General features: G+C 44.3%; 4 protein-coding genes across 4 annotated transcripts in view; all 4 read left to right on the top strand.

Annotated features, from left to right (window-relative positions):
- The first annotated feature begins 450 nt into the window (after nt 1–450).
- rad23aa (RAD23 homolog A, nucleotide excision repair protein a) lies at nt 451–11,795 on the top strand. Its single transcript, XM_076032417.1, has 9 exons — nt 451–689; nt 1,521–1,682; nt 1,974–2,227; nt 5,368–5,399; nt 6,334–6,461; nt 6,638–6,728; nt 8,452–8,582; nt 8,668–8,829; nt 10,014–11,795. Exons 1-9 carry the CDS (start codon nt 624–626, stop codon nt 10,125–10,127), a joined length of 1,140 nt encoding a protein of 379 aa, XP_075888532.1. The 5' UTR covers nt 451–623; the 3' UTR covers nt 10,128–11,795.
- A 3,114-nt stretch (nt 11,796–14,909) lies between these two features.
- On the top strand, nt 14,910–17,227 carry LOC142892334 (uncharacterized). Its single transcript, XM_076032423.1, has 3 exons — nt 14,910–15,260; nt 15,619–16,269; nt 16,522–17,227. Exons 1-3 carry the CDS (start codon nt 15,053–15,055, stop codon nt 16,689–16,691), a joined length of 1,029 nt encoding a protein of 342 aa, XP_075888538.1. The 5' UTR covers nt 14,910–15,052; the 3' UTR covers nt 16,692–17,227.
- Nucleotides 17,228–18,911: 1,684 nt separating this feature from the next.
- The window catches only part of LOC142892329 (uncharacterized), an 8,734-nt gene continuing 1,171 nt past the window's right edge, over nt 18,912–26,474 (top strand). Inside the window, exons 1-5 of the mRNA XM_076032407.1 lie at nt 18,912–19,150; nt 19,485–20,471; nt 25,941–26,108; nt 26,193–26,276; nt 26,445–26,474. The exon at nt 26,445–26,474 is cut by the window's right edge and continues 1,171 nt beyond it. Of these exons, the coding sequence (XP_075888522.1) occupies nt 18,949–19,150; nt 19,485–20,471; nt 25,941–26,108; nt 26,193–26,276; nt 26,445–26,449 (1,446 nt within the window). The 5' untranslated portion in view covers nt 18,912–18,948 and the 3' untranslated portion in view covers nt 26,450–26,474. The remainder of the gene's footprint in view (nt 19,151–19,484; nt 20,472–25,940; nt 26,109–26,192; nt 26,277–26,444) is intronic.
- LOC142892501 (uncharacterized) lies at nt 24,366–25,936 on the top strand (the record flags this gene model as incomplete). The annotated part of the gene is made up of 2 exons (XM_076032717.1): nt 24,366–24,736; nt 25,122–25,936. Coding segments are annotated over exons 1-2 (1,137 nt in total), but the record flags the coding sequence as incomplete, so codon positions are not given.

Raw genomic sequence — 26,474 nt, 5'->3', positions numbered from 1 at the left:
TTCAGCAGTATTGAACAATTCCTGTTATTTATTTATTTTAATTTATTCTTTTTTACAGTTTGCAATATTAATAATCCAAACACAGTCAAATATTTATAGCATATCATTTTGTCATGCATGTGGCCAAATTCTATTAACTTAACTAAAAGATTATTTTGATTTCTGCAGGGCGACTCAGTGTAGTGGTCACCGCTGTGTGTTCACTGTGGGTTGAAGCAAGGCCGTTGTGTGGTATAATAATAATAATAATAATAATAATAATAATAATAATAATAATAATAATAATAATAATAACAACAACAACAACAACAACAACAAAGAAGAAGAGTTCGTGATTTTTTCTGTTAAAATTATTTTTTCTATTCTAAATGAATGAAGTCATGTTTACGGCCCGCCACAGTCGCGGAGCGCACCGCGAGATCTCGTAGCTTCCAGCGAGCGGAGCGTCTCTCGTTGCACCAACTTGTCACCAAAGATGGCGATTTGCTGAGTGCTCATGGATGTACACATTTCTCGGCTAGTTACCGTACCTGAAACGAGAACTTTGAGAACACGTTAACTGCTACATCGAGCGTCAACTTCTCCCACTGAAGCACATCTGACTTACGTCAGTAGCCGCCAACATGCAGATCACGCTTAAAACACTGCAACAGCAGACGATTCAAATTGAGATAGATCCCGAACAAACGGTGAGTTGCTATGAGCTAACACGCTAACTTTAGCTAAGGTTACTAGCTGCTGGACATATGTTTTGAATTTACGCGAAGCTCGTGCTGGTTCGTATTGTGTGTACAATTAATGAATGTTTTAACCAAGCGGTGCCTTGTAACGGTGCTCATAATAACTTTGGTAACTCAAATAAGAGGGGTGCTAAAAAGCGCTAAACCTCAGTAGCAAATGTTAGCTTGCTAGCTAAGTAGCCCGTTATCGTAAAGTCATTGTGACGCAAGTGCTGACGACTTTTTCATCTTTCTAACTTTGTGTCGTGGTTTGTTTGTTGTTTGTGGCTCTCGTGGGCTGTCAGTGGAATTGAATGCCTTTTCACAGTCACTTCCGAGAGGAGCCTGAAGCTGGTCACTGCGTTGTGATTGCTAATGCTAACGCTTATGACACTGCCAATTACGGTCTAGCATGTTGGCAATGCATTAATATGCGTGCTAAGTTTGTTAGCGCGTGCACGTTTTCAACATTCGACCCCGAAGGCCAATGTTCGTTGGTCTTTGTGGGATTTCTAGTCGTCAAAGTAAGTATTATACCGCAACTTTTTACACGTTAGCCGTGGATTTTGCACGCAGTCACGCTGTGCCTAAATATACATCTGCATTTTAAGTGTGAGCCCACTAGACCTTGTCCATCTCTCAGTGAAAACTTTTTTTCCCCCGTCAAATATTAAGGCACCAGATAGGAAATTACATTAGAGTCACCACATGTCACGCTTGCGAGACAATGCTGCGAGGAAGTGATGACAAGCCAATGGGCACGAGTGCTGATTGCAGTTCTGTGAATTTGTGTCCCATCAGGTGAAGGCCTTAAAAGAGAAAATAGAAGCAGAAAGAGGAAAAGACAATTTCCCTGTGTCTGGCCAGAAGCTGATATACGCTGGAAAAATCTTGCAAGATGACACGGCTATCAAGGACTACAATATTGACGAAAAGAATTTTGTTGTAGTGATGGTGTCAAAGGTGAGTTTGCCCTGTTTTTTTTTTGTTTTTTTTGTGGCCGGCATCTTTAAATAGTGTTTTGTTTTGTCTTTTATTAAAAAACAACAGCAACAAATTGACTGTTTTATTATGCATATCACAACTAATGGACTTGTTTTATTATCCAACAAATTGTCTTCATTGTTTTATGATGCCACCAAGCACAACCAATAGACTTATCTAGCGTACCATGTGTAGTCAGCAAGTAGATTACTCCCTTAAAATGAGTCACTACTGAGCCCACCAGTCTGACTGCATCTTTACTGAACCAAGGCTAAGCCTGCAGCCGCCGCCTCCGCCGCCGCCTCAACCACCGCAGCCACGGCTGCAGCCGCGGCGGCACCCGTGCCTCCAGCCTCAGAAGCCCCCAAGCCTCCCGTGCAGGACTCCGGTTCCACATCGACGGCCACCCCGGTCGCAGCTCCAGCTTCAGCCCCGGCCCCAACCCCGGCAGCTGCCCCCGCTGCCTCTGAGGAGGCTAAGGAGGAGCCCAGTGCTGCAGCCACAGAACCGCAACAGCAAGCCAGGTAAGACGCGTCAATCGTGTGTCGTACGTGCGCAAAGGGGAAGTATGCTACCGCTAGAATTTGATAGCTCAATCCGTCAATCAACATTAATATTTTGCTGTCGTGCACAGCAGCAGCCCTGATGTTGTGGTGGCGGCGGCTGCCACTGTGTTTTACCATTTGGAATAAATAAGTTAGAGGTTTTGGGGGTCTTAAAGGCCTTGGATAGTGTGAAGATGAGTGGGAAGCTGGCTCAGGAGTCGGCAACAGAAAAAGCCCTGTTTACCCCAACATCTGCACTTTGACCTTCCTGTAAAATTGGCAGGATGACCTGGAGACCCGGTATTGCTTCTGAATGACTGAAAATGCCGGGAACGCCAAAACATTTTGGAACAAACACAGAAAGGAGTTGCAGCACTGGGGTGATGTGCTCTATTCTCCATGCGTTGCCTAAAAGACTGAGTGGTATCGTTCTCTTCCCATTCCTCAAAGGCCTGAAGTATACATGCGATGCTGGCCAGTAAAGTTACCGGTTTCACATTAATTTGCAAAAAGTCGCATGTAGTTTTGAAAACACTGGTATTTGCCATCGTGTTTTTCCTGTCTCGTGCGCTGCCCCCAAAAAGTGAAGAAGAAGAAGAAAAAAAAAACTCCCCCAGGAGATTTGTCAAGTGGCACTATTATCATTGTATTGGCTATTTCATCATTGTGATTTAGCATACAGGTTTATCACACTCAGGATATTCAGTGAATAAATGTTTATAGCCATGCAGCTGCTTTGGCTGGAGTCTTAAAAAAAACGAAGGACCTGTGATATTTTTGTTCCTTTGCTGAAAACTCATGAAAATAAGAGCCTGAATCGTAATTAGTGATGCGATACCACTCATTTTCATTCCAGCAGGAAACCAAGTCACACCAAAGGTGGTGTTACCATTACCAATACTTTTTAAACTTTATTCTTAAAACAAATGTTTAGCGTGTAAAGAGAAGAGAAGGGACTCTTAAATATTGTTTTGGTTTCTGGATACACATTGACGCTGAATTTGAATTGTTTCATTCCAAACGCTGAAACATACACGCACGTCAATTACGGAAAGTCAGTGCACAGTGTAACACCTTCACTACAGGAAGTAGACAAAACGGTGAGTATGTTCGGGGGAAACAGAAATACTCTTCTTATCAAAAGTCTGAGGTTTGGTGCGCAGTGGCAGAGCAAAGTACATGGAATTTAGTTTCTGCAAACTACCGTGGAACACGTCCTGAAAAGATTAAATTAAAAAAAACATACCAAACACCACATTAGTGCACAGTGTTGAAAGTATCAGTATTATTCCGCACATCCAGTCTGAGTCGCACTTTAGACTCCAACTGTGATTCCATGTCACTTAAATTGTACCGTATAGTTGTTGAGGCTTCACGACATTTTATACTGAGCGCTAACGCACAAGTTAGTTGCCTATTGTGACGTGTGACTCTTTCTTGTCAGGCTGCTGACATCCCAGTTTATTGGCTCAGACCGATTGAATGTGCACCAGCCAGGCAACTACCTGCAACTCGCAAAACAGTCGCTGCACTCGCTGAGTTAAATGTAGGAGTGGCTACAGAGCTACCAACACAGTTGAAGCACCCGCCGAAGCGGTCCGACCCAGCCCAATATCCAAGAATTAATCTTCTTTTGGTGCCAAATTTCGTTATCCAGGAGGGTAAATCGCAGCATCTGCCAGCCAGTTATGGCCATACGCCATCTGGCAAACAGCTATCGAGATCTAAAGTCTCTGGCGATTGGCTGTCGTCTTAGTTCCAGAACAGCGTTTCTTAACTGATGGGTCGCAAGCTAAAAGTGGCCTTGTGGGCAGTTGCCATCTTTTTTTATATATATATAGACACACACAGCCACATACATACATACGATTCAATAATTGATTTGCTCGACATGACAGAAAGTGGGTTAGCACTTTTTTTCATTACAAGGAAACAAAAGTGGGTCCTGAGACTCCACCAGTTGAGAGCCACTCGGCCAGAGTAACACTGAAGACACTGGCGAACTGTTGCTTATATTTTGGAGTGACAATTAGCGTCGTGCCAAAGAAGTCCAAAGTGTCAATCAAAACAAAGCGAAATGCCAGGGATTCTGCAGCAAAGGGCGGGAATACAGCACACTTGATTTGGAGGGAAATCCTGATTTGAATCGCCAGTAAAAATGGAAACTAACCGTGCTGTAGTGGAAATAGTCCCCTTGTTGTTGTTCAAACTGCTTTTAGGACATCTGGTGTAAAATACAGTCAGCCCAGTGAAGTGAGGAATGGGCTGAGAGCAGCCAGAGTGTGGCGCTGAAGCCACGTTGCCTGCTTGCTCGGAGCCTAACGAGCGCACAGAGGCTGATATTTTAAAATCGGATTTGGGCCGCAGTCGTTATTTGTCTCTAAAACAGAGTTAGCGCAGCCTTCCAACATCTCTCCGGATCACAGGAGCTCCCAAACTTTTCAGCTGAAGCGCCCAAGCAGAAATTTTCCAACTCCCTGGGACCTCAACATCGCCACACTTAAGAACTGCTAGTATATAACACAGACGTACACATTGATAGGAAAGTTATTTATTTATTACAATCTGACTGTGAACCAGATGTTGAAACCAGGGGTGGGCAGGCGTTTTGACTGGTGGGGCCACAGTGGCTTCTAAAATGTGACAGCGGAGCAGCAGCGGATGGATGGAGTGTTTTGGTGACCCACCTCATAGGAGGAACAAATATGTAGTGGTATATGTAGAAAACATGTGCTTCAATGTCAATTTAATGTCTATTTAAAAAAAAAAAAGGAACAGGAGCATTACAATAAAATCAGTGTCTTTGAAGCCGCACAGTGTGTCGCTCTTTATTGCAATGACTCGGAGAACACTGCCCCCCAATATTTGTCAAGGCCAATCGGTCTCCTCGGTTCTCATTCAGTTGCTGTGGGTCATCAAGGTGCCACCAGGGCTAAAGACAGTTTGACCGTGCACTTCAGCTCTCATCCATTCTTAAAAAAAAAAAGAAGGGGAAAAAAGTGTTTCCCAATTTGGGATCAATGAATTACATCTATTCATTGCACATGCTGTCATCTCACTGCTGAGTCAAGGACAAAGTTTTTCTGATTCCCCTCTCTGTCTGTGTGTGTGTGTTGCAGCTCCAGCGGCTTGGATGCCTCCTCAGCACTCGGTAGGTAGCCGATGCCGCCATGCCACACAAGAGTCATGTGCCCCAAAAGCTGCAGTCTGCGATGCGATGTGCCATCTTCCGTGTGTGTGTGTGTGTTTTGTTTAGTTTTTTTCAGACTTTTCCAGCTGTTTTGTTGTTGTTGTTGGCACCCGCCGTGCCATTTATGGCCGCCGCCGTGCAGCTGCGCTGTCGTACATAATCCCCCTATATTTAGTGCAGTGACAAAAGTAAGCGATCCCTTGTTGCGGCTTCCCTGCGCATGCCTAGAACGTCGCGCCGCTATTAAAGCTCCGTGACGTTGTCACATAAAAAGTTGTCGCCCTTCGCAAAGACGTCAACTGTGACATCACCCTTGTTTTGTTTTTTTTTCCCTGAACACTTCTCGGTTTACATTTAAAAAAAAAAAGAAAAAAGAAAAAAGAGAGGCTCGCTTTTCCCGAAAGCTGTCTAAATTGGTATTGCGCGCAAGTTTAAAAAGAAAAAACCTCACCAAATGTTGTGCAGGGCTGTACAGTGCGACAGTTTTCATCGCGTTTGTGAATAAAAATCAATCCTGTGCGAAGAGGAATATGTGCCCACTCGCATCATGAACTAGCATTACTTTTTGGCCTGTACAAGTAACTGTCCATTGTTGGTGAAACTGCTCCATGGGAGCTGTAGTTCTACACGCATACTAGCCATCTCAATTCTTCTCTTTAAGAACTACATTTCCTGGTTCAGATTAATTTCACGATAAACAAGTTCACTAACTGTCCACCAGGGTGTGCGACAAAATTTTTCTTTGTGCGACTGACTTTTTTGCTAGCCAGCACTAGTGCTGGCGTACAGCCCTGTTATGACTTGAGTGGCTGAGCGATATTAAAAAGAAAGCTTGGCAAACACTAATGGCTGGATAATCAAAGTCTTAAACCGCGTGTGTTTGTGTGTTTTTCAGTGACTGGAGCCGAGTACGAGGTCATGTTGAGGGAGATCATGTCTATGGGCTACGAGAGAGAGCGAGTGGTGGCTGCGCTGCGTGCCAGTTTCAACAACCCCCACAGAGCCGTGGAGTACCTGCTCACGGTGAGTCGCACCCGCGGGAAAGTCTCGTGCTCCAACAGAAAATGACTGTATATATAACTGTATATGCAACGTATATGCAACGTGAAAAAAACCTGGCTAAACTCGGTTGGCTTTTCACCCGACAGCGCCTCCCTGTGGTCGTTGACGCGCAGTGCGCTTGTGTTGCTTTGTTGCAGGGTATTCCCAGCAGCCCTGTCCAGGAGAGCAACCCCCCTGTGCAGGCCCCCGCGTCCGTACCCGCAGACGCTCCAGCACCTGTAGCAGAGGGTGAGGCATGCAGCTCATTGGGGCCGCTAAAAATACACACACACACAAGTTTTGGGTTTGACTTCTGTGACTTATTACAGGGTGGGAGGGTAGATTTTTTTTTCTTCCTTCTTCTTCTTCTTCTCTTCAGTCGTTCTCCTTGTTAATTTTTAATGTGACTGATCCATTACAGGGCGGCTTCATCCATTCTCATCCGTCAGGTCCGACAGTGTGACTTTTGCTCAGAATTCGCACTTTGTGGTGCGTCACGGTGTATTTCAACGCTGTCCAAGCATCGCGGTACATTAGAGTCATTTTTGCATTCTACGTCCATAACCACATCAGCCGTTCAAGTGCAACCGACTTGGCCACTTCAAACCTTGTTGTTAAAATTCCTCCGGGGCGCGATCTGCAAAACACAGCGGCTATCGCGTGACAGCATCGCAGCGTTGCGAAGGTTCCCCTCTGAAACGTGGCCGTCACCGGAGCTTCCTTGGCGAGAAGTGATTCATTAGATGACTCAGCGAGTCGCTCTCCCAAACATATCTGTGTCACGCGCCTCGGGCGCGGAGCGAGAGTAATTTGGATTACTGAGTAACTTGAAATGAATTTTTGAATTTTTGAATTTTTTTAGTTTTTATTTTTTGGCGGAAGTTGGGAACCAGCTTGGCCTCTATGGTATTTCTGCATTCTCGTTTGAACACGGCACAGTGGAATCACGTCATTAGCTGCAAGTTTAAAACGTCGCGTCTTCCCTGCAGCCGTTTGTTGGACTGCGGGCGCGGTTCAGGTTTGTTTCCCGCCCTCCAGCGGCCTCGCTTGAGAAAGCTGACCGACATTTCAGGCCGCTCGATGCGCTCGTGCCCGTGTGCCACACCGGTGTTTTGAGTGACTGTGAAGCAAGTAGGTGAAATGGCAGTTCCTGCTATAGATCAAAAAAATGTAATGGATAAAACTGGTCCTGCAAGTAGGGCTGGACAGGCCCTCACCCTCTACTGGCACTTAATAACCATGACTTAATAAAAGAAAAAATCTGAGTCATATCTGTCATGATTTGCGTGTCTATGCAATGCTATTCATCAGCAGAGTCAACTTAATTTGAAGCCGTAAGAAATGGACGTGTTGGGTGAAACCGGCCTCTGAAAAACGTTTTCACTTTGAATTGCAAATTTTGCTTTGACTTGCTTTTGGCTTCGAGTCGGGGGTCTCGGTGTTATAGGCCTCGCAGGTGGTTGAAGAGAGTCAGTAGCGCCACCTGGAGGGTTCTCATTTTAAACCTCATCCTATTTTTCGCCAGTCTTGACCGTGTTCCATATTTGGTGAGTTTTGTGGCATGTTTAGGGGGTCCGATATGAATAATAAAACAAACGTCTTTGCCTGCAGGACTGCGTTGTTGGCCTATCACTTAAAAAAAGGCTCAAAGGGCAATAAAAAAATATACAAAAAGCGATGTAATATGCAAAAAAACAAAACTGCGGCAACCGTAAATATTATTACTCAGTTTCTTTGTAGTATTTAAACCTGTGTTGTTTCCAGTTATGTGTCATCGTCAATTCTTTTGTTGCCTTTCCTTCTGTTTATTGATGGATGCGAATGATTCACCGAACAGCATCACTTTTGCCTCTGATATTGCGTAACATTTCTTGCGAGGACATCCCATCATAGCGTTTCCCGTCGGTTGTGAAAGACGAAAGTCTGAAATACAAGTTTATTTTATATATTTTTTTTCCCCGCGTGCCTCCAGGAGAGAACCCGCTGGCGTTCTTGCGAACTCAGCCCCAGTTTGTGCACATGAGACAGGCCATCCAGCGGAATCCCGCCCTGCTCCCAGCTCTGCTGCAGCAGCTCGGCAGGGAGAACCCTCAGCTGCTGCAGGTAACAGCCGCTCGCCCAGCACGTCCCAGACTGGAACCCTGCAACCCTTTTTGCTCAATGTCCCCCCCCCTCCCCTCATTTCCAGCAAATCAGTCAGCACCAGGAGCGGTTCATCCAGATGTTGAACGAGCCGGTGGGCGAAGGGGGAGATGCGCCGGAGGTGGGGGACATGGGGGCGGCCGGGGAAGAGGGAGCGCCAGTCAACTACATCCAGGTCACACCTCAGGAGAAGGAAGCCATTGAAAGGGTGAGTGATCCGAGGGCTGTGTCCCAGTTCAGCGTCTGCATCCTTCGAAGCCTGCGTTAGAGGGCCAGTTGCGTCATAGCACTGCAGGAAGGCTTTCCCCAATTCACTAAAATTCGAAGGACGCTCCAAATGCGGCCTTCAAATGCATCCTCCTTTTCGCCGATTCGAAGGATGCACCGCTACTATCCCAGGATGCTGTGGGTGCTGCTGCAAAGCATCCTGGGATCCTGGGAAGTCAGCTGAAATGGTGGCATCTACTGGCAAAGTTAAGTTTTTACCAGAGGGTTTTTACTTATTTGTACTTATGTAACATCCAACGCCACATATGTGAAACCAAAACCCCAAATTTCAGTTGAAATATGTGACTGCTCTTGCTGAGTAATGGTTAGCTTGATGCTATAAAAACGTCACTTCCGGGGCCGGCCAGCAGTAGGGAACGGCGGTCAAGCAACCAGGAAATACGCCGAAGGCGAGACCGTCCCATTGGTTACCGGGGAGTCGGGTTTGGGTTCGGCCGTCGGAGGCTGCAGACTCTGAGTTGAGACACAGCCAAGGAGACGGATGCATGAAGCCTTTTAATCCACAATGGGAAATGTATCGCGTCAGAAACAGCGTCGCGCAAAAAAAAAACATCTCTGCACTCTGCAGTACGGGTGTGCACTCTGCACTTGTGGGGATTTTTGTCTCACAGAATCAGACCCGATGCACTAAAGTGTTGAATGGATACAGGTTTGACCTATTAACACTCGTTTTGAGCAGGGTGCACAGCGAAAAACGTCCAGTCATGATCTCAAACTGTGGCCGCCCCAAGGAGAAATTCCTGGCTCCGCCACTAGGGACAAGGGGGTATGATATTGTCGGGAGGGACGGCAACGAGGTCATGCAATTAAAGCAGCTAAGCGCTGGGGTCACCAACCTGGCACCAGGTAAGCGCCCTCGCCCCCTGCAGGCCTGTTGGAAAAAGGTTTATATAACTCGGCATCCGCGAAGTAGCTCTCTGGTCCAACAAGGTCTGTGACGCCTGAGCTCAACTATAACGCTGAAACGTTGGTTAAAGGTAACTCTTTAGGTATCAAAGGTTGCTGCCAAACAACCAAACATTTGGGAAGCGTTTGGGAATGCTACACGTTCTGTTTTTCCTGATAAATGTCCGTCCACTCACCGTCTCCTTCCTCTCCGCGCAGTTAAAAGCGTTGGGCTTCCCTGAGCCCCTGGTGATCCAGGCCTACTTTGCCTGCGAGAAGAACGAGAACCTGGCGGCCAACTTCCTCCTCAACCAGGGCTTCGAGGACGACTAAAGAGCCGAGATCTCCGCCTTCTGCTCCCCTCTCCCTCCCTCCCACCCTCCCCCCACCCCCCACCCCTCCCTCACACCAACCCACCCCGATCCCACCCCACCTCCCCCCTCTTCAGCTCAGCATAAAGACTGTACCCCACTCACCCAGCCACCCACCCCCCATCCCCGACTCTACTGTACAGCTACCAACCTCAGCTCAAGCCAACAGGAGGGGGGCGGGGGGGGGCAGCAAGGAGAGGGAGAGGGAGGATATGGGACGGAACAGGGGCGGCGGAGGGCGGCGGAGGGCGGGGGGGGGACTCAGATATGGGCAGGGGCGGTTTACACAAAGTGGAGGTTGTGGATTTATGATAAGAAGTAAAGCAAAAGTGTGGAAGAATGCTAAAAAAAAAAAAAAAAAAATCCACGAGAATTCCAATGGAATGTGTGGGGCTTGCGTAGGGGAAGAGCTATAATTTGATTTTAGACGCGCTTTGTGAACATTAGGGAGAGGGCAGGGGGGTCGGGGGGGCACGGCTGGAGGGAAGGGCGGGTGGGGGGGGGGGGGGGGGTTCAGAAGGGGTTTGCAATGGGAAAATCGAGTGCTTGCGTGCGAGTACATGTGTCTGTGTGCCTGTGCAGATGGATGCGTTCCAGTTCGAGCTGATAAAAGAAAACAAGTAATCCAAGTCTCGCAGTCTTTAAGTTTTTGTTAATGCTGTAAAAAGCCGGGGCGGGGGGGAGGGAGGGAGGTAACGGAAGCACGTGCTCCTCACTGCACTCGGGACGACACTACCAGTGTATGTAACTGCTCGTATGTACCTCTGTTAAGCTTTCATGTACGTACGTACACCCAGCAACGACATCGCCAGATAGAACGGGAGCGCGCCGCCCTCTGTATGTGTCTGACACGATGTTCTGGCCTCAGTGTGTCAGTGTGTTTGGGAGCGGGAGAAGAAAAAAAAAATGGGAACTAAACTGACAAAACGACAACCTGGTTAGTCTGGTTACTTCGCACCACAGTGTTTTGTCCTCCTCGCAAACGAGTTGCCTCTTGGTTTGAAAACATTCATTCTGTCTTCGTTAGTAGATATACCTGATTTCCTTTTGTTCGGACAGTTCTAAGTTAAAACAGACGTTACCTGCCTCAACAGTCTTGACTGTGGCTCCGGTCTTCTTCTGAAGCGTCACCCGACGTGCTGCTGACGCGTCATTTAACAGCTGGCCGACTCGGAACGGACCTATCGGAGCCCGTCGGGTCGGAAAAATCAGGAGGCGAGGGGGCAACACCGTGGGCCGGGACGAAGGGGCGTACACCCGGGATTCGCTACTGCAGAGACCATGCATGGTGGGGGAGGCGCGGCCGAACCGACGGGCTCTGATAGGTCCGTTTGAGTCGGCCAGCCGTTAAATGGCGCGTCAGCAGCACGTCGGATGACGCTTGTGAAGAAGACCGGAGCTGCAGTCGAAACTGTCAAGGCCGGCAACGTCTGTTTTAACTTAGAACTGTCTGGACAACAAGAGTTGCCTCTTGAATGTACACAAACGTGGGAATCTCTTCTCAAAGAGTCATGGCTGGTAATCATCACAAAAAGTCCATTTTAAACTGAAATTGCATAACTCCAAGTTGTAGTGTTTTCTATTTCCACCTAGTACCATGTAAACACAAAACACACACAAAGATTTTTTTTTTTTTTTTTTAATCCCAAGTTCCACCATCGAAATCAAAAAATAGCTGTTTCTGTCCACATGAAATAGGAATGTGAAGATGGTGGGGACTCATCGTGATGTTACCGATTGGTTTGGTAATACTTGTGTTGAAGCTTAGAGACTGGTTTCACTGTCAGCGATTCATCAGAGATTCTGTATTTTACATACTGTATTTGGATGTGTGGGTGGTACCGGAGGTGAAGAAGGATATGAGCCCGGCCCACAGCCAACTACAGTGGGCAGGCTAACATTGGCCCTGCACACAACTGTATAGACGTTGGAGCATTTTAGAGGTTGCTTAGGTTTGTTTTTTTTTTTACTACTGATTTAGACCACAACAAATATAACCACACTAAATTCACAGCTTTTTTCACATATTCACAGCCAGTCAATGTGTAGTCTTTTTACAACCGTTTTTGGCACTTCCTGCTGGCCAAACAATAGAAGACGGGTTCTTTCTTTTTTTCATTCAACCACCATGGTATGTTGTTTCTCCCACCTCCCACCCCACACCCCCTTTCTTTCCTCCAGCAGACTACTGCACAATCCATTAAGAGATACGAGTGGGAAAGGATTCGGAAGGGCATTGCTGCCACACTAGGAAAAAAAATAGTGCTCAGTATGATGTTTATACGTGATAATTTCCATGTAATAACGTGAGACTCTAAATGATCACGTTATTTCGTGAAACTTTTGACTTTTTTACATGATAATCCTCCATGCTTCAAGTCAATGAATTGCGCAGTTCAATTAAACGGTGCTTAAAGCTTAACTGGTTTGAGTCATGGTGAGATCCTGAACTCTGAATTTTGTGAAAATTAGCATCTAAACGCGAAACTTTCACAAAATACTGATGGTTTCATGTTATGTGGCAATTTAAAGTTATGACGGGATACTGGGTCCTGTTTCATTTTTTTCCTAGTGTGGCAGCAATGAGCTTCCGTACTTTTATACCAAATCTAACAAGGGTGGGGAAAATGAAAGAACTTGGGAAAAGCAAAAGGGAACAATCAACAATAACGCAATTAAACCTGGGACATACAACATTAAACAAAACATTGCAAATAATGGAAAAACATCCATGTGATGGCATAGAAACAGTATTAGATGTATATACATTTGTGACTGAGAAACGGCAACTAAACGGAACAGTTCAAAAGGGAATTAAGGGAGTTTTTAGTTTAAAATTGACATTAAATAATATCAAAAAGGAAGTTATACAACTGCTCAAAAAATAAAGGGAACGCTAAAATAATATATTCTAGATATCAATTAAGGAGCTGTTCCAGTTGAAAAGTTTTATTAATCACACAGTAGAGTGTGTTGAAAACAAAATAACAAAAATGTATGTAAAATTAAATTATCACATGGGGGTCTGGATTTGGAATCCTACTTATAATAAAAGTGGAATCTCAGAATACAGACTGATCCAACCTCAGTGGAAGTTCCTCAGGACAGTCAAAATGAGGCTTAATAGTATGTGTGGCCTCCTCGTGCCTCTATGACCTCCCTACAATACCTGGACATGCTCCTGATGAGATAGCCATTTGTTTCCTTATGGATCCCTTCCCAGACCTGGACTAAAGTATCAGTCAGCTCCTGGACAGTCTGTGGTGCAACATGGCTTGGTGTATGGAATGAGGCATTATGTCCCAGATGTGCTCAATTGGATCCTGGTCTGGGGTACGAGCAGGCATCAATGCCTTCACCATGCAGGAACTGCTGACACACTTCAGCCACATAAGAAGGAACCCAGGGCCCACTGCACTAGCATGCGGTCTCACAATGGGTCTAAGGATCCCATCCTGGTATCCAACGGCAGTCAAGGTACTTCTGGCTAGCACAAGAAGAGCTGTGCAGCCTTCCAAAGAAATGCCTCCCCAAACCATTACTGACCCACTGCCAAAGCTGTCATGCTGGATGATGTTGCAGCAGGCAGCGCAACATTCTCAACGGCGTCTCCGGACTCTTTCACATCGGTCACATGCTCAGTGTGAACCTCCTCTCATCTGTGAAGATGAATGATCTCTGGCAAATGCCAATTGCACTGCATGGTGTTGGACTGGAAGCACAGGCCCCCACTTGTGGACGTTGGGCTCTCATACCTGCCTCACGGAGTCTGTTCCTGACTGTTTGAGCAGAAACATACACATTAGTGGCCTGGTTGAATCATGTGGTTTGTGAAACTGGAGATTTTGGAACATTTCAGCAGGCCTATAGTACATGCAGCCTCTTATGCAACCGTTAAACATCAAGGTTTGGTCAGGTCAGTCCATTCTTTTTTGTAAATAAAGTTCCTCAAAAAATCTGTTTAACTGCAATGGTGTCATCATTGCCGCTGATTACGGAGTTAGAAGTTTCCTTTTAATTTTATCTCATTACGAGAAAAGATCTCTTAAATATGAGATCAGGAACGCGTAATTAAGAGATATTTTCTCGTAATTTAGAGATTATCTCATATTTACGAGATCTTTCTTAGAATATATGCCTAAAAAACAAATAAAATATAATAAAATATTAATAAAAAAAAAAAAAGCAAAAAAAACAAACGAAGCCAGGGCCTTTTCTGGTATCTATTTATTTATTTTTATTTTATTTATTTTTGCTGCTGTACTTCTTGACACTCACAGTACGCCAAGTACCCTCTTTTGTCACGTCTTCTGTTATAAAATAATTTAATTTTAAATTAATTTTAAACGCTTTTAATTTGAAAAAATCGGAAAAAAATCGAAATCAACTTCCGGTCCAAAAGCGTTTAATTTGAAAGACTTTAATTAACTTCAGGTCCCCACAGTGCAGGTCTGCAGCCAGACTCTCTTGGATTCTCTGCTGTTCCTTTTCAGAGAACCCACCACGTGATGTATAACCCAGCGTATAAAAAATAACCCATACAAAACAAAAACATCCTGTGAAACAACATTAGCTGGCACATACACTGAGCTTCAGGGCAATCGCCTCTGCTCAGGAGTGTATGAGAGGATTTGAGATTTTAGAGGGATATGGGTGACCGCTAGGGGGCAACCTTGCGCCGTATTGCGTACAGCCTGCCGGAAACCAGAAGAAGAAGAAGAAGAAGAAGAAGAACGTTTTCAAACGTAACCACTCTGTCGCGCGTTTACGTACAAATGCGGTTTCGGTCTGTTCGTTTTTAGAGAAACCCGTATTCGTATACACGGCCCCTCGGTCTCACTGAAGTCCACTCAGGAACCCATCGCCCTGGAGGCTGAATTTCTTTCAATGGCTGGAGCGACGTTTAGAGAAACAAGGATGCCTTCCAGTTCGGCGGAATATTTAAAGGAGTTGGTCCGCGACAGACTCGCAGCTGCGGCTGAGGAGATATTTGCAGTTTTTCACAGAGTGATCGTCGATTATGAAAAAGAGTTGGAACAACATCGGAAGTTCTTTGATGCGGCCTGGAATCCGGTGGTGAAGTTACGCCGTATAGGTGAGTTACGCCTTTATTTTCATAGTAGATAGAAGGCGAGCTTTGTTTCGTTTTAGCTGCTGTTCTGACGAAAACTAGCTAACCAGAGTTGATAGAAACTAGCTAGCCATCGCGGTACCATCCTGACTCCTTGTGACATCAAACATGAACAATTTACACAACAGATTTTCGAGAAACACACACACACACACACACACACACACACACACACACACACTGGGCAACAACGGAAGTGAAGCATTGAGTCTCCTCCACTTCTAGATCTTCACTGGTGGGAGATGCAGGTTGTTGATGTTAAAAGATTTTGGGAATGTGGTGGCCTGTATAACGTGTTTCTTGATGTTCTGTTCTAATCCAGAGATCCCACAGCAACTTGTCTGCAAGGATGAGGTGATTGTGGAAGACCAAGCACCCTTGAACCAAGACAAGAACTCCAGTCAGGATCAAGAGAAGCCTGAACCTCCACAGATTAAAGAGCAACAGGAGGAGGAGAGCAGCTTTGAACTCAAACTGAAGCAGGAGCCTGAAGATCTCCACTTATGTTCTGCTGTGGAGGAAAGTATCAAGAGTGAAGATCAAACTGTGAAGTGGCATTGTGAGGAGTCTGACGTTAAAGTTGTAGTTATTACCTCTGTGGTGTCAGAAGCCAACAGTGACCTGCAGCAGCTTTCCCTCTCCGCTGGTGTTTCCCCGAGTCGAGCCCAGAAGGAAGGTGAACAGAAGATTGAGTCAGAGATTCTGAATCAGAGGCCCGTTGGCAAGAATCAGCGTGTCTCCACAACAGATGGCAGTGGGTTCTCAAGTCCTGGAACCTCATTACAAAAAAAAGTAATTCGCACTGGTAAGAAGCAATATGTTTGCAAGGAATGCGGCAAGAGTTTTTCACAAATGTCAAATTTAGTTGTACATAATAGAGTTCACACAGGTGAGAGGCCGTTTGTTTGCCAAACATGTGCAAAGGGTTTTCAAACTAAGGCACACTTAGAATTACACAAGATGACGCACACAGGTGAGAAGCCATATGCTTGTGACACATGTGGCAAGAGGTTTAAAGCAAAGTCAGAAAGAAATTTTCACAACAGAATCCACACAGGTGAGAGGCCGCATGTTTGTGACACATGTGGCAAGAGTTTTATAAGACCAACGGAATTATCAATACACAACAGAATCCACACAGGTGAGAGGCCGTATGTTTGTGACACATGTGGCAAGAGTTTTATAAGACCAGCGGAATTATCAATACACAAAAGAATCCACACAGGTGAGAAGCCGTATGTTTGTGACACGTGTGGCAGGAGGTTTGCAAGAAAGATGTCCTTGACATTACACAACAGAATCCACACAGGTGAGAAGCCATTTGTTTGCAAAGAATGTGGAAAAGGTTTTATTAGTTCCAGTGCCTTCGCGTACCATGTGGGATCAGCACATTGAGCGCCGAGGTCACTTTGCTCTGAACACACCTGAATTTCTTCATCTTATTAGGGCCATAATCTGTGGTTGGTTTGTCGATGATGCAGTTTTGCATTTTTTCATGAACTGGAACTCTAACGGTGGATTCAGGTGAGTAAGTTAGTGAAAATTATGAGACATTTGTTTTGGGCTTTTTCTCATTTTTGCAGTATAAGAATGATGTCCTCTTTGACAAGATCTGAGTAGAGCTTGTGGTGAATTCTCTTCGAGTAGCTTCAAGATGACAACTGTTTTATAAACGAGGCTTCATGAGGCTTTGAACCTTTTGGACCATTGTTTTGAAAATTGGTTCATTACTGGACGCTTCATTCATTAAGAACTTGGGCGTCATCTGCTGGCGAATTGGTTGTACTGCAGCCATGCGAAAGGTTGATGACCCCAGCAAGTGTGCACTTTGGGATTTTCTGTATTTGTACACTTTTATTATTTATTTATTCCATCGTTGGTGACTTTTACTTTGTTTTATGACTCTGTGTTTTCGTATGTCCTTGAATGTATGTTGGCTACTGACCACAAATTTCTCCTTCTGGGGGATTAATAAAGTATCTATTTCTAAATAAAACTGAAGGGAACTTAATTTCATGTGTTGCTTTTCCTTCTTGCTTTGTCCTACCAATATATCAAGGTTGACCTTGATATATTGTTCATCTTGAACGAAATTTTTTCCTCAGGACAACATTAAATTAATAATGAATAATAAATAAACCATTGACAAATTCATTGCTGAAAATGCTAGGGTCAGAGATAACAGTAGTAGAGGTAAAGTATATGTGAATATGCAGATAAAAAGAAGAAATTGATTCATCATATGTATATATGTATACGTATGTTTTACATATATTCATATATATATATGTATATATATGTGTATATATTTTTATGTATATATATATACACATATGTATACATATATAAATTTGGATCTGATGTATATATTTGACAAAAAAATTAAAAATGTGTGTATATATATATACATACTTTTTTTTTTGGTCAAATATATATACTTTTAAGTACAGATGGGGGGTATGGGCTTAAGGTGCTTGGGTCAACTTGGATGCTGATGCGTTTTTATTTAAAAACAACAGTTTCTCCACAGTAAAAGGGTTTGAGGTGGTTTCTCTTTTCGGAAACTATTTCCCCAGCTTTAGAAAACACCCTCTCGCAGGACACAGGGGATGCTGGTGTTGCCAGGTACTCGTTTGCGAGCTTGTATAGGTTTGGGTACACCGCTTTGTGTGTCGTCCAGTACACCAGAGGGTCCTGTGATCGTTCCAGAGGAGGGGTTTGGCAGATAACGCCGCACCTCCACTATGGCATCAGCCGTAGCATTGCTGGATGCCCTCGCTTCTTCAGCGTCCCTGTCCAACAGCTTCCACAGGTCAACGGCTGAAAATAAAACATTAGATAAAGTTTAGTCCGTACATGAAAAAAGAAAAAAGAAAAAAGGAAAATAAAGTCTATTGATCCGAATTCTATAATGTTTGTACCTTGGGAAGATGCAGCTGGTTCTGGCTGTGCTCTCGAAGTAGGTGGCGGCTCCTCTTCACGCGGTACATTCCGCAACAATGCCGCACACCCAGATTTTAACCGGCGCACAGCTGACTCGGCATTGGCAGGGCTTTGGAATCCGAGTGTTTTAAATCTTGGATCAAGTGAAGAAGACAATGAGAAGATACTGGTGGTCTCAATTCCAATGAGTTTATCATCAAGAGATCGCAAGAGGTGTGTGTGTGTGTGTGTGTGTGTGTGTGTGTGTGTGTGTGTGTGTGTGTGTGTGGTTTATTTGTTACTGTATACGCTTGTAACAAATTACGTCGTTCGGCGGCACCATTTCAAAATGCTCCCAGACTTGAGATCTCGTCCTGGTTGCCTGGTTGGTTCCAGTGCAGAGCAATAAGAAAGCAAACCGAAAGCAATACGAACGCTAATCAAATCAATCCAAAAGGTATTGACCAGATAGGCAACGCATTGCGCTGTTTCGTCCATTTTAAACTCAACTGAGACCCGCAAGTCTTTCAAAGCCCCGCCCATTTAACCAAACCAGTCAGTTTGAATGAAGCTGTGAAGTGGTTCAAACGTCATCAGTCACGTGATTTGAAACAAGCTCCGGAGCAGTGCTTCAGAAAAAAAAAACCCTACCAAATTTTGGGGATTGGTTCGAAGCACCGTGTCAGAGGGAATATCACTACCCTCGGCCCTCGTGACTGAATTTCTTTCAATGGCTGGAGCGACGTTTAGAGAAACAACGATGCCTTCGGCGGAATATTTGAAGGAGTTGGTCCGCGACAGACTCACAGCTGCAGCAGAGGAGATATTTGCAGTTTTTCACAGAGTGATCGTCGATCGTGAAAAAGAGTTGGAACAACATCGCAAGTTGTTTGATGCGGCCTGGAAGCCGGTAGTAAAGTTACGGCGGACAGGTGAGTTACGCCTTTATTTTCATAGTGGATACAAGGCCATCTGTGTTTCGTTGTAGCTGCTGTTCTGACGAAAACTAGCTAGCCATCGCTGTACCATCATGACTAATTGTGACATCAAACATGAACAATTTACACAACAGATGTTCGAGAAACACACACACACACACACACACACACACACACACACACACCCTGGGCAACAACGGAAGTGAAGCATGGAGTCTCCTCCACTTCTAGATCTTCACTGGTGGGAGATGCAGGTTGTTGATGTTAAAAGATTTTGGGAATGTGGTGGCCTGTATAACGTGTTTCTTGATGTTCTGTTCCCATCCAGAGATCCCACAGCAACTTGTCTGCAAGGATGAGGTGATTGTGGAAGACCAAGCACCCAAGAACCAAGACAAGAACTCCAGTCAGGATCAAGAGAAGCCTGAACCTCCACAGATTAAAGAGCAACAGGAGGAGGAGAGCAGCTTTGAACTCAAACTGAAGCAGGAGCCTGAAGACCTCCACTTATGTTCTGCTGAGGAGGAAAGTATCAAGAGTGAAGATCAAACTGTGAAGTGGCATTGTGAGGAGTCTGACGTTAAAGTTGTAGTTATTACCTCTGTGGTGTCAGAAGCCAACAGTGACCTGCAGCAGCTTTCCCTCTCCGCTGGTGTTTCCCCGAGTCGAGCCCAGAAGGAAGGTGAACAGGAGATTGAGTCAGAGATTCTGAATCAGAGGCCCGTTGGCAAGAATCAGCGTGTTTTCACAACAGATGGCAGTGGGTTCTCAAGTCCTGGAACCTCATTACAAAAAAAAGTAATTCGCACTGGTAAGAAGCAATATGTTTGCAAGGAATGCGGCAAGAGTTTTTCACAAATGTCAAATTTAGTTGTACATAATAGAGTTCACACAGGTGAGAGGCCGTTTGCTTGCCAAACATGTGCAAAGGGTTTTTCAACAAAGGCACAATTAGAATTACACAAGATGATACACACAGGTGAGAAGCCGTATGCTTGTGACACATGTGGCAAGAGGTTTAAAGCAAAGTCAGAGAGAAATTTTCACAACAGAATCCACACAGGTGAGAGGCCGCATGTTTGTGACACATGTGGCAAGAGTTTTATAAGACCAACAGAATTATCAATACACAAAAGAATCCACACAGGTGAGAGGCCGTATGTTTGTGACACATGTGAAAAGAGATTTTTAAGACGGCGGGACCTAACTCTACACAGAAGAATCCACACAGGTGAGAGGCCGTATGTTTGCCACACATGTGGCAAGAGGTTTACAAGAAAGCTGTCCTTGACATTACACAACAGAATCCACACAGGTGAGAAGCCATTTGTTTGCAAAGAATGTGGAAAAGGTTTTATTAGTTCCAATGCCTTTGCATACCATGTGAGATCAGCACATTGAGCGCCGAGGTCACTTTGCTCTGAACACACCTGAATTTCTTCATCTTATTAGGGCCATAATCTGTGGTTGGTTTGTCGATGATGCAGTTTTGCATTTTTTCATGAACTGGAACTCTAACGGTGGATTCAGGTGAGTAAGTTAGTGAAAATTATGAGACATTTGTTTTGGGCTTTTTCTCATTTTTGCAGTATAAGAATGATGTCCTCTTTCACAAGATCATAGTAGAGTTTGTGGTGAATTCCCTTGGAGTAGCTTCAAGATGGCAAATGATTTACAAAGAAGGATATGTAAGATGATGTTCAAGTGCTTTAGAAATCTTGGCTGAGGTGTTTAAATATTGAATATTGTTTGTAAGGTTTGCCATGAGAGGTTAACGTCAGCTTTGCAATTCGGCTATGACTGTACCTCAGTGCCAGATAACAGGTCCAATAACGGTCTCATTAATCTTTCTGCGGTATTAAATGTGTATGTATAATAGTTATTTGTTGTTGATTAAACGTGTTTGATCTTATTTTTGTGAGAAACTGTTGTATGGTATTTTCTGATAAGTTAATGGAAAGAGTTTCCTGTGAGTCCATATGAACTTTAAGAATAAATCTATTGGTTAAAGTCTGGAGACCAGCCAGTCTCCGCTGCATGATGAAGAATTTCCCAATCAGTGTAGTTGCATGTTTTCATAACAGTTAAAATGTTTTTGTAGACTTCTGAGTTAATGTTGCTGTTGCCATCACAGGCTACCTCATCGATAGATTGTTGAGGAGGAGGAGGAGAAGAAGAAGCCTTTCTTAATCCCACATTGGGGAAAGTTGCATAATTACAGCAACAATACGATAGAAAAGAATGGAGATGATATTGATTGATTAAAAGCAATGAGGAAATAAATAAAACAAAACAAAACAAAAATATCATGTCCCAGAAGACTCAATGCAAGCTGAAGACATGACAGAACATAAGTCTATCTGTTTCAATACTTTTTTTTTTCTAAAAACGTGGTGTTAATTTACAAATGCAACAGATCAAAATGTAAATCCAGGAAATCAAAGCAGAGACATTGATCTATCATCTCGTGTTCTTTTTTTTTTTTCGGGGCTGAGCCTCAGCGAAGGCCTGCTCCAAGGGAGCAGGTCTTCGTAAGGCGAAGACTCGTTTGAAATTGCTCCGTTTATTATTATTATTATTAACAGCACCGGCTGCGTACCCCATTTTGACCCCCTTCCCATACTTCAAAAGTCACCAAGTCTGGCACGCAAGTAGAAAGTCGCGAAAAATTTGATAAAATGAAGAGAAAAAGGAAAAAGTCCATTTTCTAGCGCCCCCTAGAGGCGTCCAAGCATGTGTAACTGGCCACTAAAAATTAGAAATGGCGCAAGCTTCCACTAGGAAGGTCGAAAAAATATAGGGGAAAATTCCACTCGTTCGTCTCGTCAAGCCCAACATTTCGTATGCTCTAACTTTTGTCGCCCGACAAACAGGAAGTGAGTTATTTCAACTTTTATTTTGCCTGTTTTTGCCCTTTTTTCAAAACTTTTTCCTTCTAGGAAGGTCGTAGAGACATAGGGCCAACACCTACACGTGCGGGCAATTGGGTGGTATTTGCTGATATGCTGACCTTTGACCCCAGACAAACCGGAAGTGAGCTATCATCACTTCTTTGGAATAGAGGGAAAACACAAGGCTCAGAAAGCGAGGGGCTTCAAAATTCAGTATGACATAGACTGGACCTTCAATCCAAAGAATCATCTAAAAAAAATGGAATTTTCAAACCGTTTTCGTGCAACGGCCCTCCAAAGTCGACGCACATTGAAAATTGACCAAAAAGCGCTAAAAATCCCATCGCAAAAATTAAAATGCCTCTAGCCTCCTCTAGAAAGGTTGAAACGACATGGGACGAAAACCCACGCGTTCCTTGGATAGAGACCTACATTCTGACACCCTGACCTTTGACCCCTGACAAACCGGAAATTAGCTATTTTCACTTGTTTGAAATAATCCACAATCACAGAACTCAACAACCGTGAATGCTGCAAGGTTCAAACCTTGTATTACACAGACCAGACTGTCAGAAGGTCAACGTAAAAAGAATGGTCCGGATGCGTTGCACCGTTTTCATTTTATAGCCCTTTAAAGTTGATGGATGTGAAAATTGAACTCAATGAAAAAAACACATAGGAAAACGAAAAATGCACCTAGCGCCCTCTAGGAACATCGAAAAATTGTGCAACAAAAACCCACGCGTTCGTCTCATCAAGCTCTACGTCGCGTACACTCTAATTTTTAAAATTCCACAAACAGGAAGTGAGATATTTGAAATTCTTTGAGCTCGCCCCAACGAAAAAAAAAAATCCGTTTTTTCACTGACCACGCCTACACCGTTATTCACACCCCAGATAACTATATATAGTTAGATTGCTGAAGCCCTTAGCTAAAAGATGATACCATTATCTTTCGTGTAGACGCCGAAATGGCTGAGTTCTAAGCTTTGATGTCCAAGGTGGTAAAAGCGGAAAAAGCGGAGCTATAGGCGCTAACTGTGCTGCTGCAGGTTGTGTGCTCTGTTTCAACACACGCACACACACACACACACACACACACACACACACACACACTATACTGTAAATGGCTGCAGTTTCCTTCACAAAAGTGCTACAGACGTCATTCAAACATCCACGTGTTTGTCTCATCAAGGCCTATATTTTACATTTGACAACCACTTCAAAAAAAATGCAGGTAAAAAATATGCATCATTTGCATACACAGGCATATGATCATTACACCTCTTCTCCCTCTTTTTCAACACACAAATGGCTGCAGTTTCCTTTAGAAAAAAGCTACAGACGTCATTCAAACATCCACGTGTTTGTCCCATCAAGACCTATATTTTACATTTGACAACCACTTCAAAAAAAACAGCAGGTCAAAAATAGCCATCATTTGTATACACAGGCTTATGATGATTAATTAGACCTCTTCTCCCTCTTTGTCAACACATTCACTAAATAGCTGCCGTTTCCTTTATAAAAGTGCTACAGACGTCATTCAAACACCTACGTGTTTGTCTCATCAAGGCCTATGATTTACATTTCACAGCATCTTTCAAAAAAAAAAAACAAGGTTGAAAAATCTGCATCATTTGCATAGACTTCTTTCAGCAGATATCGCCGGGCGTCGGCAGGGGACGGGGGTCAATTGCGGGCGTCATTGGGGGTCATCAGGGGTCGCGGCGGCCACGGCGGCCACAGCGGCTCAGCCCCGCAAACGCTGCTTGCAGCTTTAATTGGTTTTGTTTTTTTTCTGTTATTATTATTATTATTATTTAGTTATTTTTGCAAACCCAAATGTTTTTGGTCTGTGGCAAAAATGAAAGCATCTGCCTCACTGCTCCGATACTTTTGGAGGGGAGTGTAAAGGCAATTGCAATGAGAATGTAAGAAGTTTGCCTTGCTGTCCAGAAGGTGGCAGCAATACTCGTGCACGTTCTTCAACGAGAGACAAATTGAGCCAGCCCTGCTGTCTTCAACTCACCCATTTAGAGTTAAAACATGGAGAGAGGAATAGATGAGGTTTTTATGGTGGCCGTGAAGTGCAAAACACAACCAAAAAAGAGAAAACAACCACAAATCAGAAACCACAACACATCAACCAAAACGGAAGTGATACCTTTGCCCCGGAAACTAAACGTGCTCTCCTGTCTGCGCTGGAGTATCCCCTGGCCGATGATTAAACTAATGAAATACAGCCTGCCGATAATCAGGAGAAGAAGAAATGTATTCATTTATATTTCCAACCACGTTTTATTTACAGGAAGAATAAAAAAAAAACGAAAAATAAGCGCTTGAAGAAGAAAAAGGCGCTTTCAAATGAAAAAGCGCGGTTTCGGTCTGTTCGTTTTCAGAGAAACTCATATTTGTGTACACGGCCCCTCGTTCTCACTGAAGTCCACTCAGGAACCCATCGCCCTGGAGGCTGAATTTCTTTCAATGGCTGGAGCGACGTTTAGAGAAACAACGATGCCTTCGGCGGAATATTTGAAGGAGTTGGTCCGCGACAGACTCACAGCTGCAGCAGAGGAGATATTTGCAGTTTTTCACAGAGTGATCGTCGATTATGAAAAAGAGTTGGAACAACGTCGCAAGTTGTTTGATGCGGCCTGGAAGCCGGTAGTAAAGTTACGCCGGACAGGTGAGTTACGCCTTTATTTTCATAGTAGATAGAAGACCAGCTGTGTTTCGTTTTAGCTGCTGTTCTTTCGGGCGATGGCTCTGTCCAGCTCATGGGCAGCGTTTTTACAGGTGCATAGAAACTAGCTAACTAAAGCTGATAGAAACTAGCTAGCCATCGCTGTAGCATCCTGACTCATTGTGACATCAAACATGAACAATGTACACAACAGATTTTCGAAACACACACACACACACACACACCCTGGGCAACAACGGAAGTGAAGCATGGAGTCTCCTCCACTTCTAGATCTTCACTGGTGGGAGATGCAGGTTGTTGATGTTAAAAGATTTTGGGAATGTGGTGGCCTGTATAACGTGTTTCTTGATGTTCTGTTTCCATCCAGAGATCCCACAGCAACTTGTCTGCAAGGAGGAGGTGATTGTGGAAGACCAAGCACCCTTGAACCAAGACAAGAACTCCAGTCAGGATCAAGAGGAGCCTGAACCTCCACAGATTAAAGAGCAACAGGAGGAGGAGAGCAGCCTTGAACTGAAACTGAAGCAGGAGCCTGAAGATCTCCACTTATGTTCTGCTGAGGAGGAAAGTATCAAGAGTGAAGATCAAACTGTGAAGTGGCATTGTGCGGAGTCTGACGTTAATTTTTTAGTTATTACCTCTGTGGTGTCAGAAGCCAACAGTGACCTGCAGCAGCTTTCCCTCTCCGCTGGTGTTTCCCCGAGTCGAGCCCAGAAGGAAGGTGAACAGGAGATTGAGTCAGAGATTCTGAATCAGAGGCCCGTTGGCAAGAATCAGCGTGTCTCCACAACAGATGGCAGTGGGTTCTCAAGTCCTGGAACCTCATTACAAAAAAAAGTAATTCGCACTCGTAAGAAGCAACATGTTTGCAAGGAATGCGGCAAGAGTTTTTCACATCCATCAAAATTAATTATACATAATAGAGTTCACACAGGTGAGAGGCCGTTTGTTTGCCAAACATGTGCAAAGGGTTTTCCAACAAAGGCACAATTAGAATTACACAAGATGATACACACAGGTGAGAAGCCGTATGCTTGCCACACATGTGGCAAGAGGTTTAAAACAAAGTCGGTGCGAAATCGTCACAACACAATCCACACAGTTGAGAAGCTGTATGTTTGTGACACATGTGAAAAGAGATTTCTTACACAGAGGGACCTTAATTTCCATAAAAGAGTCCACACAGGTGAGAGGCCGTATCTTTGCCACACATGTGGCAAGAGGTTTACAAGGCAGATTTACTTGACAGCACACAACATAATCCACACAGGTGAGAGACCGTATGTTTGTGACACATGTCAAAAGACATTTTTAAGACAGTGGGACCTAACTCTACACAGAAGAATCCACACAGGTGAGAGGCCATTTGTTTGCCACACATGTGGCAAGAGATTCTTTAAAAAATGTGACTTAACTGAACACAACAGAATCCACACAGGTGAGAGGCCGTATGTTTGCCACACATGTGGCAAGAGGTTTACAAGAAAGTTTTGCTTGACAGCACACAACAGAATCCACACAGGTGAGAGGCCGCATGTTTGTGACACATGTGGCAAGAGTTTTATAAGACCAGCGGAATTATCAATACACAAAAGAATCCACACGGGAGAGAGGCCGTATGTTTGCCTCACATGTGGCGAAAGGTTTGCAAGAAAGATGTACTTGACAGCACACAACAGAGTCCACACAGGTTAGAAGCCATTTGTTTACAAAGAATGTG

The sequence above is a fragment of the Nelusetta ayraudi genome, unplaced genomic scaffold (assembly GCF_046127955.1).
Source record: "Nelusetta ayraudi isolate G7.1 ecotype Tasmania unplaced genomic scaffold, CSIRO-AGI_Nayr_v1 ptg000034l, whole genome shotgun sequence".
NCBI classification, from domain to species: domain Eukaryota; kingdom Metazoa; phylum Chordata; class Actinopteri; order Tetraodontiformes; family Monacanthidae; genus Nelusetta; species Nelusetta ayraudi.
Note: the sequence above shows the minus strand (reverse complement) of the source record. Positions and strands in the feature narration are given on the sequence as shown.

What these genes read in the sequence shown, in the direction of transcription:
- rad23aa (XM_076032417.1), top strand. Translation starts at nt 624, where the DNA reads ATGCAGATCACGCTTAAAACACTGCAACAGCAGACGATTCAAATTGAG. An exon ending in GGATGCCTCCTCAGCACTCG is followed by an intron (nt 5,400 to 6,333) that starts GTAGGTAGCCGA and finishes TGTGTTTTTCAG; the next exon opens with TGACTGGAGCCGAGTACGAG. An exon ending in TCCAGCACCTGTAGCAGAGG is followed by an intron (nt 6,729 to 8,451) that starts GTGAGGCATGCA and finishes GCGTGCCTCCAG; the next exon opens with GAGAGAACCCGCTGGCGTTC.
- LOC142892334 (XM_076032423.1), top strand. Translation starts at nt 15,053, where the DNA reads ATGGCTGGAGCGACGTTTAGAGAAACAAGGATGCCTTCCAGTTCGGCG. An exon ending in GGTGAAGTTACGCCGTATAG is followed by an intron (nt 15,261 to 15,618) that starts GTGAGTTACGCC and finishes GTTCTAATCCAG; the next exon opens with AGATCCCACAGCAACTTGTC. An exon ending in ACACAAGATGACGCACACAG is followed by an intron (nt 16,270 to 16,521) that starts GTGAGAAGCCAT and finishes GAATCCACACAG; the next exon opens with GTGAGAAGCCGTATGTTTGT.